The sequence below is a fragment of the Scatophagus argus genome, chromosome 13, assembly GCF_020382885.2.
Source record: "Scatophagus argus isolate fScaArg1 chromosome 13, fScaArg1.pri, whole genome shotgun sequence".
In the NCBI taxonomy this organism is placed as follows: Eukaryota; Metazoa; Chordata; class Actinopteri; family Scatophagidae; genus Scatophagus; species Scatophagus argus.
Genome location: NC_058505.1, coordinates 1,200,405 through 1,226,399, shown reverse-complemented (window position 1 = coordinate 1,226,399; position 25,995 = coordinate 1,200,405). Strand labels below are relative to the sequence as shown.

The 25,995-nt window shown below is 44.6% G+C and overlaps 1 protein-coding gene and 1 long non-coding RNA gene across 7 annotated transcripts; one reads left to right on the top strand and one right to left on the bottom strand.

Moving 5' to 3' along the window:
• On the top strand, positions 1-5,924 carry LOC124069167. The gene is made up of 2 exons (XR_006845025.1): positions 1-858; positions 3,431-5,924. It is a non-coding gene; the product is annotated as an uncharacterized LOC124069167 (long non-coding RNA).
• Positions 2,450-25,909, bottom strand: zmynd11 (zinc finger, MYND-type containing 11). Of its 6 annotated transcripts, none has more exons than XM_046407964.1 (16): positions 25,524-25,909; positions 22,171-22,306; positions 19,044-19,203; positions 17,717-17,740; positions 13,107-13,268; positions 11,728-11,805; positions 10,936-11,028; positions 9,875-9,962; positions 9,523-9,578; positions 9,351-9,428; positions 8,940-9,058; positions 8,288-8,582; positions 7,570-7,644; positions 6,891-7,169; positions 6,620-6,805; positions 2,450-6,491 (listed from the first exon to the last, which is right to left on the bottom strand). In XM_046407964.1, exons 2-16 carry the CDS (start codon positions 22,299-22,301, stop codon positions 6,369-6,371), a joined length of 1,947 nt encoding a protein of 648 aa, XP_046263920.1. In that variant the 5' UTR covers positions 22,302-22,306; positions 25,524-25,909; the 3' UTR covers positions 2,450-6,368. The 6 variants fall into 6 exon arrangements, with proteins under 6 accessions (XP_046263920.1, XP_046263916.1, XP_046263917.1 ...); XM_046407960.1 differs by having other exon boundaries at positions 8,279-8,582; positions 25,524-25,903; XM_046407961.1 differs by lacking the exon at positions 25,524-25,909 and adding an exon at positions 25,367-25,493 and having other exon boundaries at positions 8,279-8,582.
• Between the last annotated feature and the right edge of the window lie 86 nt (positions 25,910-25,995).

Genomic DNA, 25,995 nt, shown 5'->3' with positions numbered 1-25,995 from the left:
TCACCTGCCATCATGAGAAGAACAAAAAAGAAATAATAAAATTAAATAAGCAATAATGTTTTTCCACTGGCTTGTGCTTTAATGCAGTTTCGGTGTGGTTTTGATCGTTTTTATAGTCAAAATCGCTGAAATCCTGTATTTCAAATACAAAGGAGAGACGACAGGTGAGGCAGCGCGGGGCCGTGGACTGAGCGCGTGCACCTGGCGCGTGCTTGTTTCCATTTTTATGTATGTTTCCAGTATCCTGCTTGACGACACTTTCATCATACGTCTTAGTTGCCATAGTGATCGGTAATGTATTGCACGTATGTGTGTGATTGATCGGACAAAAATCCACAAAGGAAAAGCTTGTCGTGAGGCAGGCAGTACCTCTGCCTCACAGACGGGGGCGATAGTGAGCCTGAAGGTCGGGAGTTTAATACGCGGTTTACTCTTGCTAAAGTTAAAACAACAACAACCAAACAATCCAACACACTGTTTTTGCGCTAGCTTGAATGGAGGGTTTTAGAGGTTTAATAAAAACTGAAGCAGACCTCGACGGCGGACCGACGAGGTCTGCTTCAAACAAACGGCAGTAAGTCGGTCTTTTAAACGGGGTGGATTAGCCGAAAAGATCGGCTTTGTGGCTCTGCCGCAAAAACCCGCCTTTTTGCTTTCCCTGCCTTTTGTTCTCTACGTGTGACAATGTCTGGACCCAAGCTGGATTCGGTGATTTGAAAAACTTGCCAAGAAGTCTCAGCAAACATGAACGATCGACTGCTCACATCCAAAGTCTGATTTCTTTAAAAGCCTTTGGAACCTCACGGATTGATGCGACGCTGAATGAACGACGGAGACTTCAGCATCCGCGATGCTAAGGTAAACACGCTTCCTGCGACTCGCTATAAATCCACAGTTCTTTGACTGAATTGTGAATTTATGCTATTTTATTAGAGTTATGCGTTTGTAATGTTTGTTAATCTGACTTTGAAAGCCAGTGTGTCACTGAAATCTCCATGTAGGTTTTAATGCGCTTTGTTCACATTTGCTTAAGAAATAAAACAGCGTCACAAACATTTTTTAAATTCAGAGTGGAAAAGAATTAAGACAATAATGTTTCACTTCGACAAGCTGTTAGCTGATTTCGAGTCTGGACAACAAAATGAAGAATATCTTTAAAAAGTGAACATGAGTAAAAGTCTGTGAAGCTGAACTATGAAGTGAAAGTCACCTGTACAAACTGTACTTCAGTAAAACTCTTAAAGTATCTGCTACTAAATATACTAAAACAAAAGTAGTTACATATATTTTTACTGTATGCCAAGTTTGGACACTTTCAGATTTATTAATTAACTTTATCAACTTATCAAACAAATGTAGAGCAGTAAAAAGTGCACCGTTTGTCTCAGAATGGAAGTATAAAGTACAAGTACCTCCAAACTGCTCTGAAGAATTAATGTCCATCAAACCATCAGCTGATTTGATTAAAATGAAAATGTTCCAACAACTGATAATTGATTAACTCACTTTAACATTCCTGTGCAGCAGGATCAACACTTTGACTTCCTGTTTGTGTCTCTCAGCTTGAAGCTCATTGGTTCCTACTGAAGACGTAAAGCTTTCCAAGTCTCATTTTTCACTTGTTTTTTTGGGACTATTTTCAGTGGTGGATTAATACTCATTTGGTTCAGCAGCGGTTTGTGTCTGAGGGATCTGTTGACAGAGTCTCACTCTGTGGCATAAAAAGGAAATTTGTTTTAACAACTACAGCTCCCATGAGGCTTTGAGGCTTTGACAGCCTGCAGCTGTGGCACACAAGCAAAAGTTTTGTAGTTGCTTACTCAGTGTGGGGTTTTGCCTTGGGACCCGTTTGTCTGATTCTCTTCTTTTTTTTTCCTTTTGTTGAATGTGTTGTTTGCACACCTGTAAAGTGTCTTGAGATAACTGTGTTATGAATTGGCACTTTAAATAAAACTGAATTGAATTGTAGTTTCCATCACCAGGACTGAGCGAGTACTCGAATTAAATTCTCTAAATAATTTTCTAAGAAATAGTAAAAACGGCAACCTGTGATCTGTTTCAGGTTTACCTTAACTACTGAATGTTAGCCACACCCACTTCAAGATTAAGCCCCGCCCATCCAGAGTACAGCTAATCCCATTGGTCGACGCTGATGTCCTCGTTCATCCCAGTGACACGTCACATAAGAGCAAGTAGTCCCGTCTTACCTGCAGTCGTATCTCAGCGTGCAAAGTTTTGGTTTTGGTCTGTCAGCAGTTTCTATCAGAACTACTGCGCCTCCGCCACAGAAAGTAGTTCCTTTGAGTCGTCATCCACACTAACTGGACTGGATGTCTTAAACGCACCTTCTTTTTTTGTTCTATGCTTTGGGCCCCACAAACATTTAAACCAAACCACAAACTAAAGTTTATAGAAAGACCAGCAGAGACAACAAAAAGGAAACCCAGGAACTTGTCGATACATTTATTTCCTCCATGTTAGCACATAGAATATATTTATATACATATTGCTAGCTAAAGCATCAAAAACAAAAAATATCAGGAGCATAGAAAATGTTAAGCCACAATTAATAGTTTACATATGGACAGAAGAGAAGATGACCTACAGGAGGTGAGAACAAAGGAGACACTGGTTTTATTCCAATTAGAAGTACAGAAATACTCCGTAAGTACAAGCAGGATTTCATCTAGTACTCGCACAGTACGAGCTAAAGTACTCTGGAATAACAGCAGTGAAAAGTCCGCTGATGGGCCACAATCTGATCTTTTACGCCACTTCTTCCGAGCTGCAAACAGCTTCAGAAGTTTTGATTTGGCTCGACTGAAGTTCCAGGAAATAAAAACAAACATCGTCGTCATATTGCATCACTCAGAGTGACACACACACCGTGTACTCATGCAGCGAGAAACCAGAGGTACAAACCGGAATGACATCAAACCCGATGTCACACTGACATCTTTACGGCTGGATGGACGAATATAAAAACAGTCCAAGAAAAGCAGGCCGTGTGTGTGTGTTAGTCTGGGAGAACAGAAGTTTATTGGTTGGTTTTCAACACGACTTAAAGGGGAATTCTGGTGTTTTTAAACCTGATCCACGTGTTCACATCGGTGTGTAAATGAGTCAAACCAGGTTTAAAAGTACCAGAATTTCCCTTTAAAAGCCACAACACACACTGAAATCTTTGAGCGTTTAAGTGAAAATGACACAAACCTCAGAAGCTGATGTGATAACGGCTGCACGAAACTAGAATTAACAGTCATCGAGATCGCAGCGAATACAGAAAAACAAAGTTCATTTACATGTGAGGGAGGAGATATTGACACAGTTTATTTACATGTAGTGCAAAGATGATTTCCGAATAAAATGACGGCTTGATGAGAACTGGGATAAGACAAGAGAACATAACCAACATCTTTTCTTCTTCCAGAAATTCAACGTTAAAAGTGAGCTGGAAAAAGCAAACGATGACGTGCAGCACATCCGACGCCAAGTCAACAGCAGCTGAACTGTACAGGAACGTGTCACACCTGAAAGTCCGAAGGGCGAATCAGAGACGGCGAGGGGGCAGGTTAAAGTCTGGAACAGCAGGTACCGTAAATCCTCTAATAGTGGACGCTTTTCTAACAACCTTTGATTTTCTACATTTCTCTCACTGTCATCAAATCCCATTAAAATATTGAAAGACAACAGTTTCTTCTTCCTCTGTGCTCCAGTGATGTAAAAATCCCACCAACGAGGCACACTGTGTGAACACACACACACACACACACACACACACACACACACACACCGGGCACCAAATAAGGATTAATCCACTGCTGAAAATAGTCCCCAACAAATGCACTTACTTCCTCCAGTCTGTCTGATGATAAACCAGTGGAAAAGTCAGACTTTTTGTTTAAGGTGTTTTAAAAGGTTTACATCTTCAGTATGAGCCAATGAGCTTCAAGCTGAGAGCCACAAACAGGAAGTCAGAAAGTATTTGGAGGCAAACTAACAAATTGTCAGTTTTGCTCCTTTGTGGGATTTGCTGACAGTAAGAAAAATACAAACACCAGCCTTTGCTTTAGCTGCTGTTCATGGAACTCAACACTTCCTGTACAGACTTCAAAATAAAAGTTTGGAGTTTGCAGTGAGAAACTCAGGCTAAAAAAGAACTGCTGACCATGTTGATAATTGATCAATCAAATGTTTAGTTCTCTAATGTGAGGATTTTTCATTCAGGAACAGTTTGACTGATTTCTGTCATTTCATAAATGAAATTATTTATCAGATTATAGATTAATCAATAGTGCTAATATTTGTTAACTAATCATGATTACTAACGTTCCAACATCTCAAAGTGTTCCTCATAGTTCAGTTTATTGGATCATCTCCTGCAGGTATAATTCATTCATAAAAACTTGATGTATTGCATGGCTTTCTGTTAGCACAGAATGGAGTAAAAACTTGTTTTCTTCTACACTAAACTCACAGCGATAATCAGCCTGAACCAGACATGACGAACTGATGGAGGACGCTTGGAGTCTTCACTGAGAGCACGAAGAAGCAGCAGGACGTTAAGAGGACCAACGGGACAAAATAAAAGCCTGCGTGTCTCTTCGCCTGAGGTGAAGAAAAGGTCCTGCCCGCTATGTGAGAATTTACGGTATTTGTCACACGTTAACAGCAGTCTGTGTGTTAAAAAGCGTCTGTACAGAGTAAGTGAAGCGTTTTCCTCTGTTCAGTCAATCTTCATAACTGAGGAAACAGTCAAACTTTAAAAGTGTCACATTTCTCAAAGAAAACCAAAAAAATGGCAATTTTATTGCCAAAGAGACCAAAAAAAAAAAAACCAAAAACATCCAAGCACCATATTTATACACCATCGACACTCGACATCCAGCGCAGGGAAAACCATAGAAAAGATTCATTTGATCGTTCACATTTGCATAATGTTTTATATTGGTCCATCCGTCGTCACGGCGAGCTTCTGGTCTGCTTTCTTTTTTTCTTTTTTTTTTTTTACCGTAATGATGAAAAAAGACAAACTAGGAAACTATCAACATGCATGAAGCCTTACTGGGTGTCAGAAGATGAGAAACGAAAAAGAGAAACAGGCACTGACCACCAACTACAGCATAAGCAGTGAAAGCTTCACTTCAGGATAAAAAAGAATTTCGAGTGTACATCACCATAAAAATGACACCGACGACGCTCAGAGCAGGAGGGAGGACGACCACGTCTTCTCAGGGACGTTCAACAAACTGCTTTTGGCAACATTACAAGCGTTTGGGTTGTTAACAAAACCAAGTGTGCAAAATTAAAAAAAAAAAAAAATATCCAAAGTGTCAAATCATGAAACACTCTAAGATCCAGCTCAGTAAAAACCTGTACACCCCCCCCCGATTCAGGACAAATTCAAAACTTCTTTCATATCCCGTCCTATGCAGGGTCGGCGTCCGGGCGACGGGCGGGAGCGACCCGGACGCGTCGCTCACATTCACGCCTACGGGCAATTTAGAGTCGCCAGCCAGATGCGCCCGTCAACATCCCGCTCATTTAAAAACTACAAGAACAAAGACCCCAAAATGTGCATAATTGTGTTAAGTATAATAGTAAAAGTACATGGAAGATTTACTGTGTCGGCGTCTTTAAAGGCCGACCTCGTGACCCTGTTCCCAATAAGTGACTGAGGACAAGAAGATTTTAGGTAGAAATGATAAAAGGTGCCATCACCGCAACCGCTTCATGAAAAAGAGAGAGAAAAAAAATAAAATTTAACATCTGTGAGTCATGTCATCCGCTATACACGATCGTCTGCAGTTTTTTTGTCGTTTTTAAACTGGTTTTCTCTATGAAAGCAGAGCCGGCTGGATGCTGCCGCTGCGTACGCCAACGCAAGATCGACGGCGCGTTTGTCGCATTTACAGTAAGAAAAGCGAATTTTTCTGTTTAAAAAAATCAGGTAATAAAATGTATTCAGTTAATGCTCATCTGTTACCAAACACTTAAATAACACATTCTCCAACATGAGCTCAAAATTAGCACTTCAGTAAAGAAAAGAACAAAACAAAAGAGAAAACAAATCACGCCGTAACTGCGTCCGAGTCGAGCTCTCGAGCAATCTGTTCGCCATTCAGACAAAACAAATACAGAAAGAAAAATCAACACAATGGATATATTAAATAACAGAAACAAAAGAAAAGGGAACAAACTGCTCTTTTCACGCAGAAAACATCAGGTCCACAAAGTTTTCAGGAAGGCAAGTGGAGAAGCAGGAGGGACGTGTGTGTGTGTGTGTGTGGACACCGACTGACGGGGGGGACGAGGACAGGGCAGGAGCCAATGGCGAGCTGTGTAGGGTGAGAGGGGGCGGGGCTGGTTCATCTCTTCCTGCGGCAGGTGCGTTTGTGGTCGGCGTGCCAGTGCTCCTGCTGACACTTGATGGAGCAGTAGGAGGTGTTCCAGCAGCAGTGGTACATGGCCTCCTCCTCACAGTTGTAGCACTGCAAACAGGAAAACAGCCACACTGAGGACATCCAGTGACAGCAGCGAAGGAGCAGGACAGACAGGAAGCGTCTACAACAGCACGACTCAACTAAAGGAACAAACGAGAAGCCAAACACGAACTCACCCACTGCTTCTTCTTGGTCTGGGAGATGAACTGTTTGTGTTGGGCCACCAGCTTCTTCACCTCCTCCATCAGCTCCTCCTTACACTTCTCCTTCACCTGCTTACACTTCCTCTCCATCTCCGCCTGAGCTCCGGCCACCGCCTTGCTCACCGCCTGACGCTTCTCCTCCTCCATCTCTGCACGGAGCTGATTGGACACACACACAGAGGACACACGTTGAGTCCGCTGTGTTAAAGTCAGGGACGAGGACCTCGGCGGTCATCGCACGCACCTTCTCCAGGGCCTCTCTGACCACCCTCTCCGTCTCCCTCTTGTTGTCGGCCTTCATCATCTCCTTGACGTCGTTGAAGACCTTGGTGTACTTCTCGTGGCACATGTTCTGGCAGGCGCCGTCGCTGTTGGTCTGGGTGCCGCGGTGCAGAGTGCGTGGCGACCCGCCGTTGGCCTTCTTGGTCTGCGTGGACACCGAAAGCTTCTCGGGCTGCTGGGGCGCCGAGGACACGGGGATCTCCTGGCTGGAGCTGACCGCCTCCATCTCTGGCTCGGGGTCCTGGGGGGGGGGGGGGGGTATTTTCACATTTTCAGGTGTTCACTTCCTGTTGGGTTCACCATCTTAAGATGACTGTCTCAACTTAATACCAGTTTGTTTATGGTCAAACCAGCAGGGACGAGAAATACTTATTATCACTACCATAATTCCTGATGATTTAATGAATTCAATTATCACAACTTCAAACTGGCACAGAATCTTATGAAAAATAATGAATTAATTCAAGTCTCTGCTAAAGTTGACACAAGCCCACTGAGAGATGACGAGCTTCCTGTTCAAATCATCTTCTTATCGCTCAGGCTTTAACCAAGCATGCAGTAACTGTATGCAGCTATGAACAAATACTCTGTGGCCACCATGTGACTTTTGTAGGTTTTGGGGCGATGACAGTCTAACTCACGCTGGCTTCTTCTTTGGGCTCGACCATCTGAGATCGACGGCTTTTCTTAGCCTTGGGCTCCTGGCTGCCTTTGAGCTGGAAGAAACAGAACAAAACATTTCAACAGCGTTCAGTAAACTGGTAAAGTACCTTTACACTCAAGGCAACAGAATGCATGTTCTCCTTTGTTATTCTGACAAGCTCAAACCCAGTCTGTACCATGATGGACCGGCAATGTACAGTTCAGCCACCAGATGGCGCCATTTGCTGTTATTCATCTTTGCGGTGCTTCAGTTTGTGTCATGTTAATGTGACTAAATTTGACCTGATGGTTGTGTGCTGCTCTTTTACTGTCTAATTTGTGTCCTTTCAGTCCTCTGCAGTGTGAGTACATTTTGAGTCTGAGGCCTCATTCAGACACGCTCAGGCCTCGTGGTGTTAAGCGCAGGAGTGTCATCACTTGGTCCATAAACTGTGCCTGCACAACACCTGGTTTCCAGCTGTGGGGGCTTTCTGCTCACCTGCTGGGGTGGAAATTCGAGCGACTGACCGGCCAGCCAGAGTCTGGTCCAGCATTTTGCCCTGGGGCTGTAGCATGTTTTTATTCTATTTATTCATTTATTTTTGGAAAAGCCCTGCCTCAGTAAAGTTCAGCACGATGTATCTCATCATCTGTAAAATAAAAAGGTAAAAACCAAAACAACGTCAGAAGAAGCGGACGTGAACTCACATGTCGGACCTGCTCGTTGCTGGTGGAGGAGATGCTGGACTCGGCTTCGTCCGTCCGCTCCAGCCTGTCCGTCCTCCCGCTGCCCTCCTGCTGCTGCTGCTGGCGTGGGCTCTGATTCTGCTGGAGATGCTGGTGTGGCAGGCTGCTGTCCTCCATCTTTGATTTCCAGAAGCGGCCTTCCCTCAGGAAGCGCTGGTAAACCTCCAGCTCCTCGCACGCCTTCTTCCAGCCGTTGCTGCGCTTCACCTGCAGCTGCTGGACGCTCACCTTGATGTCCTGGATGTTGTCTGAGGGGATCCACGCTCTGGGGAGGATGAGGAAAACGGCACTCGAAGTCAACCAAGCGGCACGGCAACCAAGTTAATTTATTTAAGCTTTTTAATAGTCTTTCAGTTTTGCATGAGCTGGTTTAAGGTTTACTTAGTTTTAAACTCAACAAACTGGGCCGTTTCATGAACAGCTCTGGGCTGTAGAGACTCTTAAAGTGGTCAGCCTAAAGGTGTGCACACCTGTGAGAACAGTGACAGGCCACCTCATGAATGATTAAACATATCTTGTGGTACCAAGAACACAAAGAGTCTCGGCCTGAGGTGCCGACATCCTGCCAAGAACGAATCAAAGAGAAAAGTGATGGCGCGCGGCGGCGGCCAGCTGTGCTCACCTCTGGTGCTGGTGGCCGAAGAAGCGCACGTCCACCTGGTTGTCCTCCCTCTGAAGCACTTTGGCCGGCCAGTAGCCAAATCCTTTCATCTTGGCCCACACCAAGTCATGGCTGGGGCTCTGCCAGGTGAACACACACACACAAAAAGCCGATGGACCAAAGATCTGAGCCAGCAGAGTATTTCTGAGTGAGGACGTTCTGACGTGTGAGCTCAAGACTAATTTAGTTGATAATCCATCAATCACTTCATCTCTCATCTTTCTCGCAAAAATGACAAACATTTTCAATCAGGATTTGTTGATTTCTTTTTGTTCATTTATGTCCCCTTGAAAAACAATATTACGCTAAGATGTTGAATAACAGCAGCTGCCTCTGCTGGGACACACAACATGGCGGCTCGCTCATACTCACACAGGGGTAACAGAACCAGTTGTCTGGTCGGGCATTGGACAGGTAGAAACAGTTCTTGCACAACAACAACTCATTCAGCTGGAGGAGGAGGAAACAGAGAAAGAAAAGTTAGACCCTTTGAACAGATTCAAGGAGACAATAAGCCGTCATCCAAAGCTAAGAGCGTCCGTACCTCGTGGCACGTGTCGCTGAAGAGCAGCCGTGCGATCTCCGCCTGGTCGCTGTGAACTGCAGGATATCAGGATTCATCATCAAACAGTTAGAGAACATGAAACGATAATGAGAGCCAGAGAACAAGAAGAAAATCCTGATCCCAACCTCCGAAATGAGCGGAGCAAAAGCTCACACGTTCACTTCACTGACCAAACTCTTCCTGATCTTGTTTAAAATGGGTCAACCTTTGGACTTTGACTGAGGAAACGTTCTCGTACATCTCGCTCACTACTGCACAGTTGGAGGAAGTGGAGGCGCGTCGACCATCTTTAAGTGTGTCGATGGGCCAAACGTGTACACCTCTGACCTACCTCCATACAAGATGGCCGTGTTGTGAACAATCAGCTGAGCGTCTGCTTTGAACTCCTCGAAGCTTTTGTATTTTCCTTCAGACAGGTTCTGAGGCAGAGACACAGAGGACACAGAGGACAGAGAGACAGAGTCAAACATATGGACCGAGAGAAAGCTGGGCAGGAAGAAAGAGAACAAAGTGCTGAGCACAAAGAGGCACATTCACATGCTGGCCTTGTGTTGTGTATGTGTGGTGGTCAACATGAGAGAAGACCAGGAGAGGGCAGAGCACCACACACACACACACACACACACACACACACACACACACACACACACACCCACACACACAGGGCTGATTATTTTTACAAGGAACTAATTAATCACTGCCCAAAAAAGTTGCTTTTTTGTCCAACCAACAGGCCTCTTCATTTCCTACCATAAATGACAAAGAAGACGTAACATTTAAGAAGCTGGAACCAGCAAAAAACTTGACATTTTGCTTGAAAACTGACTGAACGGATTAATTAATAAAAGTTGGTGACTAATTCTCTTTCCATTGACCAATCGCTGCAGCTCCATGACCACCTAATATCTACAATTACAACTGATTTATCTCAAAATAAACTTATGAACACTAAGAATCTTTGTTTTGCTTGATTTGTGACATCACAAATAGTTTGGCAGCCAATCCTGGTCCAGTATTCACTTTACCAGAGTGTGACACACTGAGACGCAGGAGACATCCTGTGTCCTGCAGTTAAACATGGAGGAACAGGTGCCATTTAAGGCCTTTAATGTGCTCATGTTTGTGGAGTGGATCTTTACGTAATTCAGTGACATTTTTCTTCACATCCCTGAACACGTTGCAAAGAGGAGCTTCCATTAGCCAATCCAGAAAAGCTTTAACTTTGAAATGTCAATAAAGGCTAAAACTAAACTAACAAACAAGAACAGGGCAGTTGTTTTAAGGTACTAAACTAGAAGGAGAGATGGAGTTTCAGTCAGGTCAACAGAGGAAAAGGAGAATAAATTGATGGATCGGTGAGGCAGAAGAATGGAGTCTGAGCGTGGTGGTTACCTCCTGGATGTTGGAGACGTCCAGCGGTGTGTGGATCAGACGTTTGTACATGGGATGTTTAGTGTCTTTGCCTTTCTTGTTCAGGTCCACTGCCTGCAAAGTGGAGGAAGGATAATGATTTAATACCCTCGACGGGGAGGAGGAGGCCGCTGTTAGGTGGAGTAATGAAGCAGGGTCACATGGGAGGCCTAAAGAGATGGAGGGCAAATGAGCTGAGATTTGAGAGCATTTTTACATTCAGCGGTGGGATGAAGGGAGACAGGAAGAGTGCAGAGAGACGGAGGTAAAGAAATTAGATTTAACAGCTTTCACAGAGCAGCAGAGGTGGAGGAAGGACGGAGGAGACGAAAGCTGGTGTGAAGGGCTACAGCTAACTTTCGTTCTGTTTTGAGCTTGACTATTTAATGCTTGCTAATTACAACACAGGAGGCAACAAACAAATAAACCAAGTAGGGTTTTGGTTTACATGAGCGATTGTGCAGGTGAAAAACCATGTCCAAAGTCGGGCGTTTTTCAAAGAGTGTCTGAGTTCAGGCACATTACTAATGTTGAAAACATAACAGTTAAAATGAAGCATCTTCCTCCTACTTTCAAGACTTTGTACAAATCCTGGTTAAAGACTTGATGGCTTTTATGCAATAGTGAAAAGCCAAACTTCAACTCAGCCTTCACTTTGTGAGTGGCTTCACAGTCAAATATAAGCTGAAGATAAATGAGGTCCTGGCTTTAAACATAAAAAGTGAGTGAAGGAACCTCTTTGTTAAAGGTAGAACTGAACAGAGTCTTTCTCACCCTCTCCTTCATACGCTGGACGATGAAGCGCAGGTATTTACTCATCTCCTGTTTGTTCAGGTTCTTCTTCTTACTGCCCTGCAGGGAGGAGGGAAAGTTTCAGTCCAGAGCAGCTTCCTACCCGACCCTGCAACCCACACACTCTAATACGCTCAAAAGAACACAAAGGCAAGAGTCTGGCAGAGGAAGGTTTGCTGTCGTCTTTTAACGACACATTAGCTTCCTGTCAGCACCACGCTGGACCCCATTTTCCCATCTTTATATGTCCAAGAGACTAACGATGACAAAAGGTTTTGAAGGTGGTCAGTGAGGAGTGAAGCCGCTGCAGTCGACAGCAACCAAACGCACTGCGATGAAACTGCAGCGGCAACATACGTCCACTTCAACCGGCAGACTCGGGGTGTTTTTCTACATTCCCGCTTCCTGTTAGAGTACCATCGCTTTTATTCAATCTGAAACAGACACTTGCCAAATAGTCACCATCATGACACACATTTCATTCGCAACGCAACACAAAACAAAATAAAACTCATCAAAACCATCCTGGTTAGCCTTTTCACCACTGCAACGATCACCTTAATTCACCTCGAGGAGTGAGACATCAGAGAAGTCAGCGGATGACATTTAGGTGATAAGATTACAGTTCCCGCAAATGGGGTCCGTGTGGTTTGGCGAGAGTCGTGCTGTTTCTGCTTGAACAAAAGCATCTTCCTGTTTAACCGCTCAGCCTCTGCAGGGGTCCTTTCCATAACCAACCTGAGCCCGCCGGGTGCAAACGCTTTAAGCAGATGCACTTTGAGATTTTCAATAGCCACAAGTTACACTGCAGTCCGTTTGGTGGCTGTCAGCACCAGCTTCACTCATTACTGGACAGCTTTTAAAAAGTGTCGTCCCCATTAGTCACTTGGACATGAAAACAGAGATAAACAGAATTCAGGTTGAAAAACACAAAGACAGCCTTGAATGTGAACAAAACGAAACCCTTCACTGGGTAAGAGAGACTAAACTGTAGTCACTGAAAGTCCACTTTCTTATTAGAGGACGTTTATTGCATATGAGCGCTGTGAAGGCTGAAAGATCGTCATATATTGTGTCCAAAATAACTCAATCCAAACTCTGACTAAGAGAAGACTGTGCAGGTATTTTCTAACATCAGTTTAAGATGCCAGCTCTGGTTCAAAACACGATAACTAACCAGCTGCATGCAGATGCCTAATGTTAACCTAAACCCAAATCCAACCACATCCATATAAACTACAGTTAATCCTCAAACTGGAGCAGCCACAAGGTCTTCTCTTTGCAAAAACATGCTCACTGATCATTAAAAACACAGAAAGGTGATTTGAGAGCACACACTCATCCACATCTGACCGTCTTACCCTGCAGACGACACACTGCCAGTGGGACCCCCCGTCTCTGGGCTTGAACTCCTCCGACAGACACTTGAGGTGATAAACTCGGAAGCAGTTGTCACAGGTGAGGACGTCGCCCGGCAGGTGACATTCGAAGCAGTACCAGTCGTGGCTTTCTGTCTCCCACTCCTGCAGGAAAGACACAGCAGAGCACAAGTTTGGGTGACCCCCCCCTCCAACCCGCCAACTACGGCAAGGGAGGAAACAACTCTGTCCAGCCTGCAGGAAAACTGGCTCTCAGACTTACAGATTCATGACTAGTGAAGTCTGAAAGTTCCTGTTTCAGTTAAAGCTGAATACAAAAGAACAATGGCTGGAATCTTGTAAACGTGGCTGCAACGGGTCCAAAAATTTCACTACTTTTTAGTCGGTTCACTTCCAAAACCCTGGGACCACATAGAAAATGCGTGCTGATAAATTCCAGCTCAGATGACCGAACAGCTCCAGATCTGCTGCCACTTACATCTGCGCACTGGAGGTCGTACTGCTGTAAGAACTTCAAGCGATACCCAGCCCAGGCCGTCATGTTAATCACAGAAATATCACAAAGGGGTTCAAGTGAAGGACACAGACGGGAAGTATGAACCGCTAAAAATTCAACTGCTTATTAACCTGTCAGGAGTCCAAATCCTCCCACTCACAGTCTGGACTGAGTCAGCAGGGGGGAGCAGGAGAGTCGTGACTGAGTGCTGCTCGCTGACAGCTACAAAGAACAGCAGCACTTCAGTCTCTGGTCTGGATCCTTTCTCCATGTGTTCATGTGCTGGAGACTGGGTTTGAACGGGAGGAACACACTCGACTGCAGAGCTGATCAGGTATCAAACTCTGCGAGGAGATCTGGCTGACCACAGTTTGGTCAAATCCGTGGCTCTTAGCTGGAGCAGTTTCCTAAATAACCCTGATCAATCTGCACACTGCAGCACCGCCTTTAAGGCACACATGCAGATTTAAACCAAGCTGGACCAGACAGTCTGTGTACAAGTGAAGCAAGCCTGAATGCAACCATAAATAGTCATGGGGACAAAAGGAGTGAGGACAGCTCTGTTCTTTAGGTCATCTGTCATCCCAACAGGCCAAATACTCTCAGTTTCCAGTATTTTATGTCATTGTAAATGTATAAACAAGCAATTTACAAGCTTTTTTTTTTTTACACACTAAATGAGTTACCCCAAAACAACCTAAAAGATCTTTAGTTGTGGCCTTAATTTTATCAAGCTATCAGTGGATCAAAACCTTCTTTTTGGGCGTTGTGGTCGTTTTCAAAAAGAAAGGCTGATGTAAAAATGATTTCTGTATGACATGAGCCTGAAACACGACAAACACATGGACTCCAAACGTTCAAAGCAGTCTGGCGATCCACTAATGCAGGAAATCCTTTGAATCTATTTGTTCAAAGCCTGACAGATGACAATAAAAATAAATGATGCTTTAAAAAAAGTGCTAAAATAGCAGCTGATATTCTCTTTCTACTCTAACTCCTTTAAATTCAGTCCTTAAGAGCTCACATTTAGTGCAACACATGTTCCTAAATGAACTGAGTGAGGGCAGCTTCTCCAGAGCTCACAATCAAAGCCAGTCCAGGTGTGAATAAACTCTGAAGTCCAGACTCCTCGCAGGACTTGAACTTCTCAGAGTGTTCGAGACTTCACACCCACACAAACACTTGACAGTGTAAAAATGGTCCTTCACTTCTGTCCAATGTCAATAGGTCCTTCACTATTGTTGGGCCGCGTGACCAAAGACGAGAGGCTCAGCGCCAAGGACACGGCAGCGATCGAACAACACGGGTCTTTCTGGGGCCGTATTGATTATTAGGGATCAAGTAGGTCAATAACTCACAAACATTTGCAGTAAAAATAAAATTTAGTGTTAAAGTTTAGAAAACCATAAAAACTTGAGGAAAATGCTGAATGTCAGATCTAATCATCTGGAAGGTCGATAATCTAAGATATTCTGATAAAACCGGGCCGAAATCAAGTTCCAACATAATTAATCCTTCAAACACAGGAAAATAAGCCTCAAAACAGAGCCAGAAATTCCATTTTCTGGGTTAGAATCAGCGTGAAATAGCTCTGTGCTTTTTGGAGGGAGAGATGAGCCTCAACTAAAAGCTGCCAACACAGACAGGAAGTTGGATAGTCGGAGAGGAGGAGCCGAGGCAGCCTTTAGCCATCCTCCTTTGCCGAACAGCTCTGCACTGTCAGTGTCAAGCTGGGACACGCCAGAGAGCCGAGCACCCCGCCTTCTCATCACCCACAAGACGAGCCCGGGATTCAGCTCCACCTCCACCGTGACCCCCTGCAGAAAACCCTGTGCTCCATAACACGGCTTTCTCATCCCGCCTGGACAAAATCACCTGAGAGCGTCATCCTTTCAGAAGCTCGCAGGGAGCTCAAAGAAGCTACACAAACCGAGTGGAATCACTCAGGAGGCTGTGAAGATGACAACAGCGTTTGCACGAGGACGCACCCTCGACTTTGTAGGTTTAAACAGCGTGTTTGTGAGCTCTCCTTTACAGGCTTTGGGTCAGTACTGTCAAAGTGCATCATATTCATCATCATGCATCACAAGTGTGCACACTCAATCAGTCTAACCGGCAACATTTCATCAATGCATTCAGCTGTGTCTTTAATGAAAGTCAGGATATGAATTCACAGATTAAAGGAAATCATTTGGGCAAACCTGGATTCAATCCAATCTGACTTGAGGCAGTGCATTTCAAACCTGTTCAAGAGTTTGTGCTATTTTTAAATGTTACGATCAGTTATCTGTTTGAGCAGTAAGTATTCCTGAGGTTAACACAAGGACACTGCATAAGCCAGCTGGACTGAATCCAGGCACCTGCCGAGGGAGAACTGCCTCCACCTGGCAACTGCTTCCCGCACACTCAGACTCCGCCCACTCCGTGACCGCTAACCTCCAAGAAGGAATCGGCTGTGTTACTGGCAGCAGGCACGGAGAAAACTAAAGAGCACGACCACATAGACCACAACCACCCTCCTTCCCTCTCCCGCCTCCACTCTGCTCCAGCTACTAAATAAAGCAAAAAGGAAAATAAGCATGCCAGACAGAAGTTAAGAACACGGCAGAACACACCTCCTGTGAGGAGAACTACAACTACCAAGACCAGAAATACTACAAACGCACAGATGCTGGCTACCAACCTGCAGCTGTGCTCGCGTTGCTTGTCATCTCACAGCAAAATGCAATTCAGTTTTTCTGTTCAGGCTGTAATTTACCCTCGATATCTGCCTCGCTGCCACGATGACCACTCAATGCCACCGATACAGTCGGAATGTGACGCCATAGTAACACAAGTACACCCTTTCAAAGCGCAATTTTAATTCTTATTATTCAGATATTGTAATTGGAAAGCAATCATAAAAATATCATATATTTCTTATATATTCATCATTGTTCCAATTATCATGAGAGTTTTTTTTAATGAATGTATTTAAAAGTGTGCTACGCTGGCACTGATGCAGAGGCTTCATTCAGTGTCCCGCCCACAACACCATCTGATTGGTTACACTTCAGAGGTAACAGCCTATCAACACTGAATGATCCCAATCGACATAGTGACTCCAACTAAGTAAGAAAAGAAATGTGGAATGGAGTCAAAAAGCACAGCATCCCTCTCCAAAAGGAAGCAAAGTAGAAGCATAAAGCATAAAGCAGCAGAAAATTTAAATACTTCAGTAAAATACAAGTAATGTGCATACTTGGGTAAACTGTGCTTAGAATAACCAGTGACAGAATGTAACTAAATTGTTTGTTTTGTTTTTACTGTTTAACAGTATGAAATGTTTATTGGTCTCTTCAGTAACTCATAATCATTATCAGCTCTGCAGAAAACATATTAGGGAATCCCGATTATAAATAAAACATAAAATAAAGCCACGCGACCACAACAATGGAAACAATTTGAAGAAACGTTCAGGTTCACCTCTGCTCGTTATTCCGACATCAGCATGTGGACGATAAGTCCCTGAAGTGGTCATCGTGACAGGCGGGCCCTGAGCTGGACGAAGTGAGTGAGCGTGCTCTGACGTCAAGCAACGACACATCAGCAGAGAAGTAACAAGCGCACGTTTCATCGAGATCACTGATCACTTCCACAAGAAATTTAGCCACGTGTGCACAGCGCTGTGGTGGACTTTGGTGAAGCTTTTCGCGGTACGACTGAACGACAGCAGGTAGCCTCTGGCCGTGCCTTTAACGCCGCACTGCCGGCCAGCATCACATCTTCAAATGGAAACATGTTTTCAGCCTTCACCTTGTGTGATATTTTCACTTAAAGGTGCAGCGAGCGTCCTCAATCACACGCATTACGCAGTGCAACAAAACCCAATTTGTCTCCACTGGCTCTGAGAGCATTTGGTTTTAATACATACGTACTGCTGTCTGCTGTTCAGTTTCTCTGCAACCCGCATAAAAAGATTCACTCAAATCCCTGACTGCACTGCATGTGGCAGAACCGATTTCTCACAGAATGATGTTAGTTGAGAGGGAGGGGGAAATGAAGTGATCGAATGAAGAACAAACCCTGAATTTGAGAAGAACAATGCAGCCCTTACCTTGCTTCCCTCGGCTTTCGGCTCCTGTGATTGCAAGTGATTCAGAGAGCAGTGTTTAAAAGTGCCGCTGTTAAAAACACCTGAGCTCCGCTGGTCACGGCTTGTTGAGAGCCCAACACATTTTAACAACACTTTGTGTGAATGTTCTTGTACAGACAGAGCCTGCGACACTTCAGTGCCCCTGTGTGTCATGCTGCTTTCCAAGGTTTGGCCTGCCATCATATCAAACAGTCTTGGATGCAAATATGTGATCTACAAAACCACAAACTAGTTAATGTCAGAAGTAAGAAAAGAAGCTCTTTCCTATTGTTGTATCATATCATTATCATAACCGTGATAAGAATCAGATCAGCTGCTGCTGGTTGTGCTGCAGGATATTCCCAGCTGGTGCTTTGTAGTTTACTGGGCAAAGCTTAGCAGATACTGTCCAGGTGTTGGTGCCCTGATGCAAACAGCACCGGGATTAAAGCAGCCACCAATTACGTGCCACTTGCTCAGTAAATGATAAAAGGCATGAGGATTGTCTCCAGGCAGAGCTGAAACACAGTGAAACGACACACTCAGTGCTGCACTACACTGAACCCCCAACTAACAGGGGAAATGAGAGAAAATGGAAAGAGAGGAAAAGATTAATATGCCAGAGCCAGTGGCAAGGTGATCAAGGCTACTGAGAAACAAACTGAAAACTGTGTGTGTTGACGTGTTTCCTGGTTGTTTGTACATCACTGAGGTCCCTGATTTGACCAAATTGTCCCTCTTTTTCTTTTCTACCTGTCCTGTTCATTTCGGGACTCAGCAGTTCTTCATCCTCCTTAAGCTCACAACATTAATATGTGACGTCAGTGCGCTGTAACCGTCAACCCTGTGCTCACAGATGGGTGGTGGCTACGGCCGATCCTACAGCCGGTGCGGTGGTCTCAAATGGAGCTGCTGTGCTAACTTACCTGTGTCGCTTACACACTGAATCATTAAGTGCTCTGTGCATTAGAAATAGCTCCTGTGATTGTGATGTATTCTAGGTGTCCATCACCATGTATGGACATTTACTGCATTTCTTGTCATGTAGCTCAGTTATAAACTGAAGCAGTAATCTGAAATCAAGAAACTAAACCAAGGAAAAGATAAGTCTTTTAATAAAATTCAAACCTGACATTCCTGTAGACCACACAGCCATACTGCAGGCTCTGCTTTTGAGACCAATCTATCCATTATTTTAACTTGTTTGCTCTATTCAACCTTTTGTGGGCTTTTGGTGAGCAGCAACCCAGAAACTAGAAAAAGGACTGAGTGTTCAGTGCTGCCTGAGTGAGGAACCTGTTAAACTTACCATCTCATCCCCGGGCAGCCAGTATCCTTCCTGCTCGATGCCGGCCTTGGAGCCTTTGCAGCCAACAGTCAGGGTCTCCACAACGAGGCCGTCCTTCACGGCCAAGCTCAGCTGTCTGGCAGTCTCCTTAGGGTGCATGCCAAACACACGGCTCAGGTACCTGCAGACGGAGGTGGAGAGGAGGCTGAACAACGTGCGGCGGCTGCTGTGCTGATGGGAGCCATTTCTCTCCGCTCAGTGCAGGTGAAGACCTGCAGCTGGGGTTACCGCTGCTCTCACAAAACTGAAACTTTAAATGGTTGTTTATGAGTCGAGCCAGGCTCAAGACCTTTCACATGCTTGAGACCAGGTCTAATGTCTGATGTGTCTAATGTGCATGATCAGTCGGAAATCACTCCTTTTTCCTACTGTCTTTAAATGACTTGCCTCTCAGATTTGTAATTTTCCACCAACAATACCCCAACACTCCATAAACTGCATTTATACTACTCAAGAAACAGATTAGAGGGCACCGACAGTATTTCTAATCCCTTTTCCTCCTCCATCGCTCCCACATTTTCCAGTTTGGGAGCACACGTGGTTCAAAAGGCCCACTTGCTTCCTGCCGCTGCCTGGCAGTGAACCGGAGAACGAGGTCGTGTGTCCTCAGGTGTGGCAGACAGCCAACAAACAGAATCAGGTGAGAGTCTGTGTTTACTCGGAGTTACAAAGGAGACACCCGTCGTCTGTCTCCTGTGGAGTCAGACAAGCTTCCACCAGGATCAGACCAGAACAAACAAAGGAAGAACTTTGTATGAAATGTATGTGATTTTCACTCTTACTGTGCTTATCTTCAAACCTGTGACAGCCAGTTTCAGCTGTCTGTACTTACAGCCACAAACGCTGCACTAAAACTATTGATTACAATGGCAACAAAGTGACACAGAAACTTAAAGTAACTTTACGCCCATCCGGTCTCCTCACAAAATTAAAAAAGTGATTTAGTGTTATTTTTATCTGATCATTTAAACTTAACAAATTTCTTATTGAAAAATATCACGAGTGGAAGTAAACGTCAAACCCTGCCCAAACTTCACAGCTGGTTAAACACATACCAGATTTTGTAAATTAACAATTAGCTTAGTTCATGATTAACTAATTGACTGACTGCTGTGGCCGTGGCTCCGCCCCACGAGGAGATTACGGTCCCAGCTCTCTGAGCGAAGGCGGTTAATTATTCGCCTCTGCCTCACTGACTTTAGTCTCTTCTATTGGACTGGACGGAGGTGGAGGTGGAGGGGTGTGTGTGTGTGTGTGGCGGCGGTGCACAGCATGAGAACTGGGGTTATCCACTGCATGCAGCTGCTTAGCGTTGCCATGACAACAGCCACTCGCCGCCAGCATTCATTTGTCAAGCAGCTCCAAGGTGCTCGCCAACGTGAGATGTGCTAAGTGTTTCATTTAGTCTCTGATGAGCGCGGCTGATCTGTCGTCAGCTCAGGCGTTTTGACTGGTCACAGCAGGAGCATCGCAGGTCGGGTTAATGACGGCCGCTCGCTTCCGTTAAGTGACAGGACGCCTTTCAAAGTCAGATTTATTATTTTCACACCGACGTGGAAATGTGTCTGCAGCAAAGTTAAATCGATTGAAAAGATATCAGCGAGGGCAGCAATGACACATCCAAGTTTGCGCCAAACCAACGTTTTGTTGATTAATCTATTAGACGGTTACAGAAAAGCGCTCAGCAACAGTCCTGTGACCGATTAACTGCTCGAGTCATTTATCAAGCAGACAATGTCAAACATTCCCTCTTTGTAGTTCCTGGAATGTCAGCTTTTACTGAAAATCTTTGGGATTTAGTTTGTTTGTTGAGTTTGTTGGACTGAAAGAGCCACCTGAAAAGCCTGCGAGAGGCAGCGAATTCCACTCTTTCCTCACAACTTCCAGAGCAATCTAATATTCAGTGTAATCGATCAGAGTGACTGCAGGGTGCAGACACTCTAAATTCACCTCAAAGACAAACCGTCCCTCACCAGCTTCCCACCCATGTTCACGCCCAACTGCGCCCAGTGGAAGAGAACAGTAAGAATAAAACCTGTGGCTTCTGTCATTATGTGTGATCATTACTCACCTGTGCCGCCCGGTCACACACAACAAACAGACAGTTGGATCAAATAATCAGTCTAAAGAAAAAAAAAAACTGGCAACAGTTTAAATAGTTGATTAATCTTTATACATTATGTATCAAGCAAAGACGACTTAGATTGTAGCTTCTCAAATATTGTAACTTAAATATCTTTTCAGTTTTGTATTGTAAGTGTGGGAAAAACAAGCTGTTTTAATTTGGACTCTTAATTAATGACATTTTATAGTCAGTGACCAGTACAACCAGTCAGTAACAGCCCTACACAATTTAAAACAAAAGTTAACTACTTAACTTTTAAAGTGAAAAGTTATTTTTGGCTCTGAAAATAGCATAAAAACCCTGGGAACTGACTCAGGTTAACACAGGATGTCTGCATACAAAAGGCTCAAGTAATCACATGTCGGTGTGTGAACGTGTTTTCCCGCCTCAGGTCATCTCCACGCTGCTCTCAATCACCTGAAACCCTCTGAAAGCGGAGCGGTTAGGTACTGCCTTTGTTTGGGACACGTAAGCAGACCAAACCACAGAAAGGCACCTCTGCTTCCTGGTACATGTGCATCCTTGTGGGTAAGTGGGCCAGGACGCATGCTGTGTACTTACAGCGTCAAACCATTCGAACATGTCAGAAGTCTGTTAACCCCTCGCACTCTTCTCCACACTTCCTGTCACTTCACGCTGCACAGCACACACTCTGAAAGCTGTTTCTTGTGAGATCTGCAGATTGTCCAGAGGAATCTGGACATTGTTTCTAAAGGGACACACGACAGCTGAGTTTTCCAAATGTCCCTTTTCAGTGCTGTGAAAAACAAAATCACCTTCACCTCATCTGTGCTGGTCCGGTTAAATGAAACTCAGGGGACAAGTCAGAGCAAACCTCATGGCCCACATGACGCCTCTGAGTGAGTGTAAAATAGGATTTTTAGGATGTGAACTCGAGTCAGAAGACGCTTACAGACATAAAGACACACATCATCACGGCTGTCTCATCTGTGGTGAACTTACTTGGAGATCCTGTCCATGTTTGCAATTTGTTTCTGGTTGCGGATGACCTCGATGGCCGCCCACACATACTGGACCACCTTGGGGTCCGCCTGCCTCTTCTTCACCACACGTGACATGATTTCCTTATTCATCACAACTGTGGGAAATGAAGGAAGAATATCAATCAGCAGATGTCTTTTCTGCTTTTCTGTGAGTGAAAAGCAGGTTCAAGTATACTTGAGATGCCACAGCCTCAGAAGAGGCCACATTCTCGACAGTAGCAGTAGAAACAATTAATAAGTACCAGTGGTTGTGCTTATAGTCACTAAGATCTGTGGTAACAGCGCTGATATAACAGCAGCCGGGACAGCAGAAGCTGTCGTGTTACTTCACATATCTTGCTCTCCTGCAAAAAACAGTCTGCAAAACTTGAACATCAAATATGTGATATGCAACAATCACATAATCAAATGGATGGACTTTGTGTTGGACTAACTTATCATAACAGCAAGAACTGTGACACTGGACCAAGGAAGATGTGACTGTGGTACATTAATACCTCACAGCATCAAAACTCTGAAAGTAGAGGAGATAATCATGTTTGAAAAGAAAACATTGTTTGTTTGGGTAAAAATAAAAAGACTGGCTTACATTAATGTGGTTACTGTATAACATTCTGCAGCAGCTCTTTACATGAAAACACGTGTCAAATTATGCCTGGACTTTATTGGATGTTGAAATTTCAGCCCGTTTTTATTTCCTAACTGAGCTGTAGGCTTCAGGTGCTCTCTTCATCTGTGCCTTGGTTCATGGTTCCTCAATGTAATCCTTTTCAACCGTAAGTCACTGCCTCTAATCCAGAACCAGATTCTTTACAAATCGTCCTCATCAGCTTCAGCTCATCTGAATCAAAGGGAAGACTTTCTGCATATAGACAACATAACAGTGGAGAAGTATTTATACCATCCCTGCCTTGTTGTCATTAGGAAGATATTCTTAAAACTCAGACCAGTTCCCTCCACACCATGAGGACATCAAAACAAATGTCAGAGGGAATTTAACAAGGAAAAATCTTAGAGACCTTCTAAGGTTCTCAACAGTACCAGTTTGCCTCTTTAATGTGGTGCACAGGCTTGGCCTTCCTCGAATATCTTGAGAAATTCAAATCCAATTTTACGCGGTCCTCCACTGAACCATCCATGAAACCCAAGGTGTCACCTTCCTGAATCGCAGCCAAAAGCCAACCACAGGAAGATTCTCAGCTTCATGACTCTTTGTGGTAAGGCAGGCTGTGACAAATGAAGAGGATGTTCATCTTAACACGAGTATGAAATCTGGTTTAGCGTGAAACTAAAAGTGTAATAAAAAAAAAGGATATTTTCTGTTAAAAGCAAATCTGCAAATTATAAGATACTAAGATAAATGCAAATGTACACAACAAGGTGGTTAGCTGCAGTAAACAGTAAACACACAGTATAATGTCTCAGGGCCACGATGGAGTGCAGTATGATCATCTCATTAAGCACAGCATCATAAGTTTCTGCTTCATTTCAGATGTCACTCTACCTGGCTTCAAGTACACAAATACCAGCCAGGTTTCCAAGCCACCTAAAGCCATCGCTGCCACCGTCTGAACTTCCTCCGTCACTATTAGATTTCCCCACCTTTTTGTTATTGTTGTGATTCAGAATTTCACAAATTATAAGATGAAACTGTGCTGGAAAATGACACAAACCAGGGGAAAAGTATTCAGAATATTAGTAATTACTGTAAATACAGATAATACAGAATATTTCTCTCATAATTTTCAGAAATCATGAATTTTGGATTCTCAAAATGAATCAAATCCAGCAACAATTCAGTCTCCAAAAGGTACAGCCGGATTTTGACATTCACGTCACTTTGAAAAGAGTAAAAATGAAAAGAGCTGCAGAGTGTGTTCAAACAGCTGAGGTGCTACTTTTGTTGACAGGAACAGTGTGTTAATATTCTGATATTCACATCAGGATGCATGTTCTGCTGTGCAGCATTGAGAGGCCAGGTGGAACCGCATTTTCAGCACATGGCTTACAATCAAACTATCAATCAAAACCAGGTCCAGACCTCACAGCATGTCAAGAAAGCCGAAGGAGAAAGACGGGATGGGAGCAGTGAGGTGACGGCACAACGAGCTGCCCTCTTTTGTGTCGAGTGCAGTAGGTGTGAAAGAGGACCACCTGTGCCATGTTAGCCTCCTCCGTGTGCATCTGCTGTGCTGGCATGTACACAACACACACACACACACACACACACACACACCTGTGCCGGCCCGCTCCTCCGTCTCCGGGGAGCTCACGCTACACGGTGACGGGACGACCGGTTCTGCTCAGACGAGGTGTGCGGCACCGGAGGCCAATTAGACAAACAGCCAACACGGGCTGAGAGGATTTCAAGGCTCCCAGGGTAAACAAAGAGTCTACACAGCGCTGCTGTTTCCTCTTTGCAAAACCCGACAACACCTCCAATCATGTGCTGAAGTCAATAACGATCTCGTTTCATTACGATATCAGTGAAATCAGCGCTGACAGTCACACAGGTGTGAAGGATGCAGTGCCGTCCGAAGGTTTTAGCCTCTGCCCTCCACCGTTAGCCAGCTAACGGCAAGCAGGCTCACACCAACATGAGGCGACCAAATGAGCCGCTCTTTGAAGGGTTATCTGGACTATCACACTGTAGTTAACAACACAACCACAAATGTGGTGATTACACGGACGAAACAGCACTGGCACATTTGATCAGAAGGAGTTAGCAGCGGAAGGCCACGGGCATTGAGAGTCAAGGAGCTGGGTTTTGCTAATGTTACTAGCAGGCTAGCTAACGTCCAAACCAACGCTTGTCAAGACAAAGGAACCAATTTAACGTGTTCTAAAAACTCAAAGCAGCCTACTCAAATTGTTTGCGAGTTGAATGATAACATAAAACACAGAACAACCGCGTAAAATCAATGGCTGGTTGTCAATAGTGCTATCGTGATGTGTTAATTTTTGTTAGCGATGCTAGTAAACTGTTACGTAGCTAACCACAGCCGGTTGGTTGATAAACCCAAGTTAGCCAACTTGACAGCGAACCAAGACAAGGTTCACAAACGAAGCCACTGGCTCGTGGTGTTTCTGGCACACCTGAAGACCCGCACGTCGTCAAAACACGGCGAAACACTGTCGACTAAACAGCTACCCACTCGTTTGTTTTGGAGGGCGCCATGTTCACAGTCCTCCATCACGGGATAGGAAAGGCAGCCAGGGCTAACGGTGCTAGCGCCTCTGGTTGCTGGCGAGCTGGCCGCAATGTTGTCATCGAGCGTGTGCCATTTTTAAAAGCATAAAATGTAAACTCACCTTTGCTACAGTGTCGCTAACACACAGCGCTGCAGGAAATCCGCGGAGGACTGGACGTGAGACAGCTCACATTAGTATTTTTCGGGCTAGCCGAGGCTGCGGATGGTGGTTTGTGTCCAGCTGGCCACAGTACAGCAGCGCTGGGCTGGGAGGTAAACACAGACAGCGCCAACACGGCCGTGCGGAGCTGGTGAACCAAAGGGAGAACTCTAGCGGTGGAGTCCGACTTACTGCACCCGACGCCCGGGAATCACACACAGGGAGAATAACATTCAGATTAAAGGCGCGCTCCGCCGATTTCACACGCCAAAGTCAATCTGAGTAATTAACCGCTGTAAGAACAGTATCTGTTTCTGTTACATGTATCTAAAACGTATGTATAATTTGTTTTGATTATTTTTCTAATTTGTATTGTTCTGGAGAGAATGAAACAAGATTTCACGTGAAACAAAACGCTTTATGTTGCTGTGTC